Source organism: Microcaecilia unicolor, chromosome 8 (genome assembly GCF_901765095.1).
Source record: "Microcaecilia unicolor chromosome 8, aMicUni1.1, whole genome shotgun sequence".
Lineage (NCBI taxonomy): Eukaryota > Metazoa > Chordata > Amphibia > Gymnophiona > Siphonopidae > Microcaecilia > Microcaecilia unicolor.
The window spans coordinates 223,610,837-223,623,794 of NC_044038.1; the positions used below are offsets into that span (position 1 = coordinate 223,610,837).

General features: G+C 41.8%; 1 protein-coding gene across 1 annotated transcript in view; it reads right to left on the minus strand.

The window, feature by feature from the left end:
• Positions 1 to 394: 394 nt before the first annotated feature.
• Positions 395 to 12,958, minus strand: part of KCNS1 (potassium voltage-gated channel modifier subfamily S member 1) — a 96,198-nt gene continuing 83,634 nt past the window's right edge. The window contains exons 2-3 of the mRNA XM_030212102.1: positions 7,608 to 8,606; positions 395 to 1,252 (exon numbers count right to left, since the gene is read on the minus strand). Coding sequence (XP_030067962.1) covers positions 842 to 1,252; positions 7,608 to 8,573 — 1,377 coding nt within the window. The 5' untranslated portion in view covers positions 8,574 to 8,606 and the 3' untranslated portion in view covers positions 395 to 841. The remainder of the gene's footprint in view (positions 1,253 to 7,607; positions 8,607 to 12,958) is intronic.

Here is a 12,958-nt window from a genome sequence, read left to right on the forward strand (position 1 = left end):
TCTCAAATGAATGAGCACAATTTTGTGAAGTATATTATAGTTTTGGGTTTACTGGGTGCAGTGGCGTACCAAGGGCGGGGCGGTCCACCCCAGGTGCATGCATGCTGCAAGGGGGTGCAGGGAGCAGCTGCACAGCACTCAGCTCCGCCGATTCCCTGCTCCCTCTGACGTTACTTCCTGTTCCGATTCCGAGACAGGGAACCGGCGGAGCCGACAGCCACGCAACTGCTCCCTGCAACCCCAGGAGGTAAGAGTGATGCGCTTTGGGGGGGAGTGGAGGTGATACGCCGGCGGAGGGTGTCATTCGTGGGGTTGGGGGTGATTCGCTGGAGGGGGGGGGGGGAGCGCAGTGGCGACCTGGGGACACCACTGACTGCGGGTTTTTTATTTGTTTTTAAATACATGATAGCATCGTACAGACTGCTGAAATGCATGATTCTTGAAACAGTGATGTGTCTGTGGCTTAAAATCACCTATACTATACATTTTCTTTGGTTAACATGAGTTGAATTCAAGTATTGGCTGATGTGCGGTATATGGAAGCATAAAAGGTATATTCCCAGCCTATAACTCTATCAAGCATACATTAATTTCTCCGTGCACTGCATGTCCTCCCATCAGGGCTGAAGCAAAAGGCCCATCTGATTCATTTTTTTCTTAACTAATATAATTTTCTTATAAAAGTTCAACTGAAGGATAAATTCATAATAAACCTATTGCAATGCTGTATATATAATGCTGTTTCTTAGTGCAAGCAAGAATGCCGTGCTGATGGTCTTGATTATACCATATTTTTCAGCAAGTCACACAATAGACTTTATTTTACTTTTCAACCACAGCCTTACAGCATTTCCCTTAGGGCTGCGTCTGGGTCTTGAGATTCTTGGCTTTGGCTATCGTCGCCGTTTTCCTCTTGGAACCCCTTCCTGTCGCTGTTCCGAACGGCGGCCTCCAGCGCTTTCTGCTTCCGGTAAAAGTCCGAGAACTTGTTGAAGATGAGCGTTATGGGCAGCGCCACGACCAAGATTCCGCCTAGGATACAGCCGGAGGCAGCCAGTTTGCCAAGTACAGTTACTGGGACCACGTCTCCGTAGCCTACAGTCGTCATGCTGACGGTGCCCCACCACCAGCAGGCTGGAATGGTGTCAAAGCCAACATCCTCTTCTTTTTCAGCAGTGTAGGCCATTCCAGAGAAAACGCAGACGCCCACTGCCAGGTAAAGAAGCAAGATGCCTACTTCCCTATAGCTGTGCTGAAAGAACAATAGGAGACTGAATTACAAAAAAGCTTTGAAAATTAATACAGGGGGAAATCAATACAGCTAAATAAATGATAACGTTTTTTTGTCATGGAAAGTACACATGCACAGGAAATATAGAGCAGAGAAACCTGCTCCATCACGCTGTTGTAGCACTGTGCGTTATAAATATTTATGAAACTTCATTGGCTCCCTGTTCGAGCTCGTGTTAGATTTTAAACTATCATGCTTTTGTTTTTAAGATTTTTTTTTTATGGCCTAGCACCTATTCATTTATCCAGTTTGATAGATATTCCCTCCAGGAGAGGCAATTTCAGATCTTTAGACCATTAGTTATTGAACTTCTTGTATTTTATTTTATTTTTTTAATTAGGATTTATTTATCGCCTTTTTGAAAGAATTCACTCAAGGTGGTGTACAGTAAGAATAAATCAAACATAAGCCATAGACAATTACAGCAGTAAAAATATTCAAATAACAATACAAATTATGGCATAGTATATTACCTCTCTATTTTTCCTTTAATTGGGTACCTTGGTTTATTATTTTCTATAACAAGCTATTTCCAAGGGTTAACGTATGTAATGACCCGGACCTCCAATGCTACAATGTATTTTTTTATCAAACTGACCTCAATACCTCCACCCCTGGTCTAACACCTATTGGTGAAACAGAACCTTTATATAAAGGATACCATGGATTCTGTGGGGTTGCTTCTTATCATAGGTCATAATTTAATTAATAATTCAAAAAATTTTTTCATATATTTTTTACCAATGAGAAACTGTTTTGTTAGCATTGGTTGACCTGAATCAACACATACTCTTCACATCTTATATAAAAGTGTCCTAATTACTATGTGTACATGGAGACCCCTTGTCCCAATACCTTTATTTTCTATTTTTCATTTTTCACATTTGTCCACATTTTCCTCTCATCACAAAACTACTTGCACTTAACTGAATTCTATTCAATCTTCTCCAGCCGGCTGGTGCCTACTCACAGCCCCTGGGGTTTGTGGCAATGTTTTCTCCGGTTTGTGGATCCCTGCGTGTCTCCGTTCTTCTTCGTTATATATTTCAACTTTTAATTTTCCAACTCCGTTCCTTTGTTTTCTTCATGCAATATTTCAATATTGTATCTTAGTGTTCTATTCCGACAAGCACGTCTTGTTTCGCGATATTCATCGCTGCTTCAGGAACTTTGTTATTCAGAATTGAAAGTAAGAAATTAAAGAATAACAAAGTTCCTGAAGCAGCGATGAATATCGCGAAACAAGACGTGCTTGTCGGAATAGAACACTAAGATACAATATTGAAATATTGCATGAAGAAAACAAAGGAACGGAGTTGGAAAATTAAAAGTTGAAATATATAACGAAGAAGAACGGAGACACGCAGGGATCCACAAACCGGAGAAAACATTGCCACAAACCCCAGGGGCTGTGAGTAGGCACCAGCCGGCTGGAGAAGATTGAATAGAATTCAGTTAAGTGCAAGTAGTTTTGTGATGAGAGGAAAATGTGGACAAATGTGAAAAATGAAAAATAGAAAATAAAGGTATTGGGACAAGGGGTCTCCATGTACACATAGTAATTAGGACACTTTTATATAAGATGTGAAGAGTATGTGTTGATTCAGGTCAACCAATGCTAACAAAACAGTTTCTCATTGGTAAAAAATATATGAAAAAATTTTTTGAATTATTAATTAAATTATGACCTATGATAAGAAGCAACCCCACAGAATCCATGGTATCCTTTATATAAAGGTTCTGTTTCACCAATAGGTGTTAGACCAGGGGTGGAGGTATTGAGGTCAGTTTGATAAAAAAATACATTGTAGCATTGGAGGTCCGGGTCATTACATACGTTAACCCTTGGAAATAGCTTGTTATAGAAAATAGTATATTACCTACAATGTCAACACAAAACGTAATAGAGCATTTTAATAGACAGCGTAGTAGGGGGTTGGCATGCGGCAACAGGCTTGCCATGTGGCAACCTGGAACTACTGCCGGCCAGGGGCGTAGCCAGACACCCAATTTTGGGTGGGCCTGAGCCCAAGATGAGTGGGCAGAAGAACCCCACCCCATCCCATAGGTGATTTGGTCTCTCTTCTCGCCTGCATGCCATATGGTCTCTCAAATATCCTTCCTCTCCTGCACACCTTTTACATTTCAGATTTTCAGTGAGGAGCAACTAATACACATTACTCATGTTGGCCCCACATCCTTCCCACTGATGCAGCTTCCTGTTTCCGCATAGGCGGGAATACGTCAGAGAGGAAGGCTTTGGGGCCGGTGTGAGCAGTATGTATCAGTCGCTGCTTCCTGCAGGCGAAGATCTGCTGTTTATAAGGTACGCAGAAGGGACAGTTGTTGGGGGTTTTCAGCTTGGGAATCTCTGCCGGCCACATCATAGGTGTGCTGCTACTGGTGGGCCTGAGCTCAAAGTGGGCGGGCCTGGGCCCACCCAAGCCCACCCTTGGCTACGCCACTGCTGCCGGCCCAACACGGGTGCTGGTGGTAGTTCCACCCCCAGTGCGTGCCATTTCCAGCATTAGCGGAAATATTTTAAAAATATTTCCAGAAGGGGTTACCCGGCGGTAATCGAGCAGTGCCATACGCTGCCCAGTTAGCGTTAGGTTAGTATGGGAGCCCTGTGGTGGTAAGTGCACCCCCCCCCCCCCAAAATGACCACGCAGCAAGTGTGAACTTGCTGCATGGCTATTTCTTTTTTTGAATACCCCGTTACTAAGCTGAAATTCCAAGTAATTCCCAATAGTAATCACTTTCACAATGTTGATATTGACTATAATATTCGATCAATTGTTTTTATATTAAATGGAGAAAAAGACCTCAACAGTCTTCGCTTGGCGCAGATCAAAATTTTCTAAGTGCCAGCTTATTTAGATTCCGGTATTATCACTGGTCAAAAAAAACCCCTCCATTAATTTTATTAATTTTTAATATTTTTTACCAAATTTTTCTGTGTGTCTATAATAATTATAGCAGCCCAAGGCACATTACTGAAAGTTTTAAAGCAGTTAGCTTAGCACTCCGCCCAACGGGGCTCTCTCTTTCACTCTGTTGTTGAGTTTCATCAGGGGACCAAGTGCATTTCAATTGTTTGTTGTGCCCAGATTCTGTCAAAATGGCGTCCGCTAACTCTGAAGATGCCGACACTTGGGTGTTTTTTGGCCTTTTTACTAATTGTAATTGCATCGATCTAGAGACATTTTGGACACATTCCCCTTCCCTCCTCCCTCCTGGTTTCCCTATTCCTTCCGTCCATTCCTACTCTTCCCCAATATCTCTTGTAGGTTTTTCTGCTGTATTAGCTTCATTTTACTGCATTGGCGTTTGCCTCTGTGGTGCGCTGTAAGCCACATTGAGCCTGACACTGTTGGGAAACTGTGGGGTACAAATGAGATAATAAATACATAAATAAATAAATAAAATTGTGGTAAAAGGGGCCCTGGTGCACGGAAAAAATAGCCGCCAACACTAGATCAGGCCCCCTTTTACCGCAGCTTCTTAAAATGGCCCCTTAAACATGTTTGTATGAAGAAAATATTAGAAGGCTCTTTTTTTTGTTTCAGATGGCTGAGGTTTGGAATGGTCTACTGCCGTCTACAAAACAACAACATTCTTATTCTTCTTTTAGAAGACGTTTGAAAACTTATTTATTCCAAAAATATTTGGGCTGATTCTTATCTTTTCTTTTCTTTATTGTTTTCATTTTATTCTATGCTTGTTTATTGTCAAATGTATTTTGCAAGCCACTTAGCGGTCCTTTTACCAAGCGGTGATGGCGCACGGGTTTGCCGCGCTCCAAGGCCTTCTTTTACCGCTGCCAGTAAAAGGACTTAAAAAAAAATGGAAATGGCGGTGTGGTAAGTGAAACACTTGCCACGTGGCCATTTCTGAGGGAGCCATTACATAGTAACATAGTAAATGACGGCAGATAAAGACCTGTACAGTCCATCCAGTCTGCCCAACAAGATAAACTCATTTTACTTGATATGCGATACTTTACATATATATACCCGAGTTTGATTTGTCCTTGGCATTCTCAGGGCATAGACCGTAGAAGTCTGCCCAGTACTGCTCTTGTACTAAGTTTATTTTATTTATTTTATTTGTTACAATTGTATCCCACATTTTCCCACCAATTTGTAGGCTCAATGTGGCTTACATAGTACCAGAGAGGCCTTTGCAGGTGTGAACAAATACAGGGTGATGTTGTGGTAAGATCAAGTTCATGTGGCACAGCCACATTAGGGAATCGGAGAACGGAAGAGTTGTGTTATGTCCATTACGTGCTTTGGTTTTGTTGTGTTGCAGAGATCAGGCATTTATGTTGGATCGGTAGGGTATGCCTTTTTAAACTGATTTCCGGAAGTTTAGGTGGTGGTCGTACGTCGTTTTCAAGGCTTTTGGTAATGTGTTCCACAGTTGTGTGCTTATGTAGGAAAAATTAGATGCGTAAGTTGTTTTGTATTTAAGTCCTTTGCAGCTTGGGTAGTGCAGATTTAGATAAGATCGTGTTAATTCGGATGTACTTCTAATTGGTAAGTCGATCAAGTCTGTCATGTAACTCGGGGCTTCTCCGTAGATGATTTTGTGAACCAGGGTACAGATTTTGAAGGCGATGCGTTCTTTGATTGGGAGCCAGTTCTGAAGCTAACATCAAAGCACCTTAAAATTTACAATCCAGCCCATCCCTATCTATTCAGTCACGATCAGGGCCGCTTCCTATTTAGGAGGCAGTAAGGACTTCTGCGCTAACCTGGAGGTAACTGGGGAGCACTGTCCAATTACCACTGGGTAAGCCCCCGGCACTAAAAAAATTAAAATAATTTTTTAGCACTGGAAATGCCACGCGGTGGGAGTTGGTACTACTGCTGGGCTCTTGTGATAGTCCAGTGGTGGGGCCAAATCACTGAGCACCAAGAATGCGGTAGCCCTACCGTGGCTTGGTAAAAGGACTACTTAGGAATTAAATGGAATTATCTTATCATGTCTTAAGGGACTTATTACCTGCCTAATCCTTTAATAAGGTTCAAAGCAGGATAACAACAAAAAAATTACTGGTGCAGTAGCCAGGAATTACAGTCTAACATAATCATTGCTAAAAGAAAGACAAAAACCTATTACAAAAATTTATAAAATAAATATGATTTCACCAACTTTCAAAAATGAAAATAACATATTGAAGAGCGGATCTCTCATTGGCCAAGTTGTTCCAGAGTTTTGTTGATAAATACATAAATAAATGTGTTACTAACAATTCATATTTGACATTTATAACAGAGGGGAATCCCAAAAGCAGATAATTACACTTGCAACTTTCTATAAATCAACCCAAGAAATTAATCAAAGGGACCAATCCATTGGGACACTGGTTTTGAAAATCAGGCACCACCTTAAAATGTATTTGGTCCTGCACTGGGAGCCAGATTAGATTAGATAGAAATCTGTGTCTCCTACCCTTTTCATGCATTCTTGCATAACATATAGTAACAATGCCTTATGAAGACATTGTCTATGTCTGCGGTATGAGTGTGCATTCATTGGTGCATATGGAGTTGATCTTGAGCACCTAAAATGTTTTTGTGCGTGCAGATCACTTATGAGTGCCCATAAAAGTTCTTGCATGCATACAATGCATGCCAAATCATGACTATTGTGAAAACCCCCCATTAAAAACCCCATATGAAAACTGCAGAAAAAAAACTCCCTTTAAAAGAAAAACTAAGCAGAGTTTTTTTGACTGTGCACATCCCTGCTGTCTGGGACTTTGTATCACAGGCAAGACAACAGGAACTAGGATGCTATGGTGGGATGTGACAGTGGCAACGGCCAAATTTCAGACTGGTTGGTTCAATATCTCCAGAATAAGTGCAGTGGAGAGAGAACCGGGACTGAGAGCTGCTGCTTGCTGACAAGAGGCCAAAATGCTACTGAGATATAGAGAATGAGACACTGCGAGCTATGGAAGCACATGGTACTGACAGTCAGGCAGACAGATGGCACTGACTGGATGCATGCGAGTGGCCAGATACTGCTAGGAACCACTCCCACACCTGTATACTTTTAGTGGAAACACACCTTATACTTATTACAAATGGGAAGAGAAAGCTTCATCTCATATATAGGCAACTGAATACCTCTTGCAATCATTTTGTCTAAGTCTAGGAACTATACCCTTATAACTTATTCTGCGGAAGAGGTTCTCCTCATTGTACCTTGACAACCTCCGAACCACCACGCCATCATAACCAATAATAGTCTCTGATAATTCAAGCAATCTAAAATGACTTTTGCTAGAATATATTTGATTTACCTTTAGGGTGGCTCCTAATGATCTCAATCCAGTTGAGTGTCGGGCCAGCTTCAATACTCGAAATATCCTCATGAGACGGAATACCTGGACTACTTTTCCCAAGTTTCCCAGTTCAGTGTCCCGACCTTTAGTTACTTCTACCAAAAGGGTAAAGTAAAATGGCAACACCGAGACAATGTCAATCATATTCAGAGGATGTTGGAAGAATTTCTTCAGGTTTGGTGCCAGGAGCAGGCGTGCAGACACTTCAAAAGTGAACCAGGAGATACAGAAATACTCGAGCTTGTGAAGGATGGGGTCATCTATAACAATGCCATTTTCATCTACTACCTGGTATTCTGGCATGCTATGGATGCACATAGTAGCTATAGAAATAAGAACTGCAATAATGGACACAAAGCTGAAGAGTTTACTAGGGATGGAATATCCAGGATTCTCCATGGTCAACCAAAGGCGCTTCCGAACATTGCCACAATGGAGTGTGTTGAAATGGAGCAAGTCATGCTTGAAGTCAGAAATCTCATCTGGAGATGTGTCCACACTGCTCACCTCACTCTCCTCATCCCAGTTTCGACATCTACTTTCCAGTTTGCGCTCGTGATAACGGTAGCTGCAGCAGGCATCGAGAAAGAATTCATTGATGCCCCAATACTCAATCTCTTGTGAGAATGAGAACACACAGAGGTCATCCATGACATGTAGCTTCCCGGTCTGGTAGAAGTGGAACACATAGAGGAAGAGGAAAGGGTTCCTGTCAAAGTAAAACTCCCTAGCAGTCATATCATAATCATCACAGATTTCAAGAATGGATTCCTCTGTATGACAAGACAGTAAGCGGCCTAGTCTCGTATTGGGGAATCTGGAGAGGGTGTTAGAGCTAAGGCTTCTTTTCAGACCCCCCACATTGATGTTGATGAGGTGATCCTCAAAATCAGGATCCCAGAAGATCAAGGCTTCATGGACCATGTTCACCAACTGTGGACGGGCTGCTGTCTTACCCTGAAAACAGATATAATAATGGGTAGAATCTATTAGAACGCTTTAGTGTACATTTTATTCCAGTCTTAAAAAAAGAAGAAAAGTTAGCACACAGGATAGCTAGAATAGTGTTGGTTTGATTTTGAACTGCTACGTTGTTTAACCTATACACTTGAAAACGTATGTAAACTGCATGGTCCCTGTTTTCAAAAGATTATCTTACATGCCTTAACAGAGACAAGGCTGTTTGTGCCAGCTTACATCCTAGGATATCTCCCACGGGAAAATTTGAATAAAATCGATATCCACTCCATGGCCCACTTTCTTCAAAATAAACCCCAGATTGTAAAGAAACATTGGTCCATTTCCTAGAATAGTCAAAAGATGTTCCTTCAAAATGGAATAAGTCATAATGGGGCCCCTTTACTATGATTAATTAAGTAGCTAGGGTGGGTTTTACCATGCAGTAAACATTAGCTGCTTAATATGGGTAAAGGTGGGTTGCAGGCGTGGTAGAAGAGGGACAGTGGTGTGGCTGGTCATAACAGCTGGCACATAGGTTGATGCCCACTCTAGCTGCAAGAGCTGCTGATAGCACGGCAGTACTTAATGCCATCCAAAAGGTGGCATTAAATGCAGCTGCATTATTGGAAGTTCAGGAGCATGGATGCAGCCCCAACTGTCAAAAAAAAATGAAGCCCCAGTAGTGGCAATTCATCCCCTTGTAATCCCCCCCAGCATAAATAAGCCCCTTCCAATCTCCCCCACCCAAAAGACTGTACCCTCACCCCCCCAACCCCTCAAGATTCACCCAAGAGTTCTCTTTCTGGTAGTCTAGTGGGACGGAATGGGAGCAGTCCCCCTCTGCTCCCACTCCGTCTGGCTTGGGCGTCAAAATGACATTGATTACCCCTAGAAGTAGTCCCACATTATTACTGTAAGGGGATATTCTTCCATATAAGGAGCAATTGCCCATATTTGGAAGGATGACCCCCCCCCATTTGGTAGCAGTGGGATTAAACTCTGGAATTTGTTGCCAGAGAATGTGGTAAAAGCAGTTAGCTCTGCAGGGTTTAAAAAAGGTTTGGGTACTTTCTTAAAAGAAAAGTCCATAAGCTATTATTAAGATGGACTTGGGAAAATCCACTGCTTATTTCTAGGATAAGCAGCATAAAATCTGTTTTACTCTTTTGGGATCTTGCCAGGTACTTCTGACCTGGATTGGCCACTGTTGGAAACAGGATTCTGGGCTTGACGGACCTTTGATCTGTCCCAGTATGGCAGTGCTTATGTTCTTATGTACTAGGGGTTATCAGCACCATTTTGACATCTGGAGTCAGATGGGGTGGGAGTGAAGGAGGATTGCTTCTGTCCTTGTCCCATTAGACTCCCAAGGAACTGCCAGATGAGTACGGGGGGGGGGGGGGGGGAGGTCAGAGTCTGTCAGAAGTAGGATCTGTTGGAGGGGATCGGAAGCGAGGGAACCTGTGCTGAGTGAATCGGAAGGCAAGGTACTTGTGCCGGTGGTGGTGGTGGGGGGGGGGGGGGGGGTGAGGAATGTGATCAAAAGGGATGAACCACTGTGGCTTCATCTTTTTCTAACGTTTGTGGCAGCGCTGGGACAAACCGCATTACATTTCCTGGCATGTACTGTGGGGGCAGCCATGCTAACTGCAGACGCATGTACCATGACTGCCCTGCAGTCAATATCTACCCTGTGCAGAACACGCTTCCCCTTTATGTATCATATGGGTTTTACATTTACTGCATTTTACCTTTTGCAGTAAAGGTGCAGTAAGTCCAAAAACGTACCGCATATTAGTAAAAGGGCCCCAGTGAGTTTTATCTTCTGATATTCATCAACCCCTGATGTAGACGCTTGTGTGCGTCAAAACACGACCTGTGTCAGGTCTTTTAGTTATTCGTTATATTAAAGACTGGTGGATTCATATCTCCAGTGTTGACTCGTCTTTGATAAGCCTCTACTTTTGCTTGCTCTGATTCATCAACCATTGACATGTAATAATGACGTAAGACATGTTTAACCACCTTCATAAAGAATTGACAGGGTAATATAAGACCATCAGTTAAACTGGTGCGTAAATAAAATAATTTCTTCTGTGTTATTTACTGTAGGGTAGCATCTATATAATTGATCTGTATTTTTCCAAGATGTTTCCTGTCTTCTTCCTCCAATATTCTTCTTTGTTCTTGTCACCTATTTATTTATTGCTAACAAAATGATATTGTGTTTTACACTAAAAGGTAGTTACAAGTTAAAAACACACGCAAAATATATATTAAAAAAAAGGACTGATTAGGAGATTAGCCATTCTTTCAACTCATCAGCCTAAGGCACACAAAGAGGCTCACTTCTTTTCTTAGTTAAATACTTACTTAGTGGAAATCCAAAATACTATATTCAAATATAATATCTCTAATCGAAATGGTATAGCAAAGTATTCCAGAAATGTGGCCCAATCAAACAAAAAGCTGGTTCTGGATTTGCTTCTAATTGAACTTCAGAAGGGTTGGGACCACTGAAGAAATTTGATCCGATGACCTTAAAACGTTTAGACTGTAATTTGCCTTAAAAATCTGGGTACACCAAACAGAATCTTTCGAAACAACATAAACACTTTAAAAAATAATTTGTGACTTCACATGCAGCCAATGCGATGGAAATAATACAGAAGCAAACTTTCTTGCTGCTACAGTCAACCTTGCAGCTGTTGTCTGGATTAATTTATGACAGGGATTCCAACTTGAAGTCACCTGATATAACATTATAATAATCCAGATTAGAAATGATCAGAGCTTGAACAACTTTCCGTAAATCTGTCATAGTCACAAAAGGTTGCAGTTACCTACATCTCGTTCGGTTGCATCGCATGTAGTTCGTGCAGTCCTTCAAAGTGTTGGCCCTGATGAAATCAACGATGCCACCACATAGTGTCAAGGTTTACTAGTCTTTTATGTTTTTTTCTCAAACTAAGCAGAGCCGGCTCAAGGGATTATGACACCCAGAGCCAGCTGTAGTGTAAAAGAAGTGGGAGAGCGACCAAGGATACCAGAAACTGGAGGATGTTCGATAATAAACTTATTGTTTTAATTTATTTGCGTGTATTATACTTTGTTTTTTTCTACTTTTTTATATAAATGTATGTTTTTATAGACTCCTGATGCAGGCCTGACGGCCGAAACACGACGTTGTGTCGAGTCTTCAAATTATTAATAAAATTGTTTATTATCGAACATCCTCCAGCTTCTGGTATCCTTGGTCACTCTCCCACTTCTTTTACACTATTGTTTTTACCGTGGGGCGTTTGAGTTCTCCGCTTTCCTGGCGGATTTCCTCTCACCCAGAGCCAGCTTCCATTGGTGTTCACTCCCCAGCATCAGTGCCCTCATATTGATTATTACATAATGTTAACACGGTGAAAAAAATCAAGTAAACTGCTGTCCCAAGTGTTATTACAGTCATCATTTAAATCTATGCTAATCACTTAATTAGCATGCTGAATTTTAGCATGGCTTATTACTTCTCCCTTAGTACTGAATCTTAACTATAGCCCATGAACTTCAGAAAAGATTCTAGCTTAGGAGGTGAAAAGATCATTTGATGTCAAGTGCATGCCACCTCAGATGATTCGTTATCTACCTGATCCCAAAAATGCCTGTGGAGGCCCCTGAAGCCTAAGACCTCCTGCGTAAAAATAAATGGTGGCCCAAATGGTCTGCAAAGCCAATCCCTCATGACCCAACTAGAAGACCCCACCCCATCCACGACCCACTTGAAATTGGGAGGCAGGAATGATGACCATTTGCTCCGACCTTCACTGCCACCATCTTGGAAAATGGCAGCACTTGACCCAAGTGGTATGTTAAGGGATACCCAAGAGGTACCCCATAACATACTGGTAGGGGTCAGCTAGTCAATTAAAACAGCACTGCAAGATGAAGGCACTGGAAGCAGGAGCAAGTGGGCATCGCTTCTGCCCCCCAACTTGGAGGTGAGTTGGGGATGGAATGGGGGGGGGGGGGGGGGGAGCTTTGGGGCTCTCTTGGGCTACTATTGATTTTTTTTTAAATAGGGAGAGAAGGAATTTATTTATTTATGTATTTGCTGCATTTGTACCCCACATTTTCCCACCTATTTGCAGGCTCAAATGTGGCTTACACTATGTTGCAAAAGGTATAATCATAAACAGAGTGTATGGTCTAATTTAACATATTACTGTGTAAGAAAGTAGGTAGATAGGTCAGTAGAATTATTTACATAACACAAAATAAAACAGGTGATTAACATAATCAAATTAGAAGGATTAGTTGGTTTAGATATAGAATGGAATCAAGTCATTAAGGAGGATTTT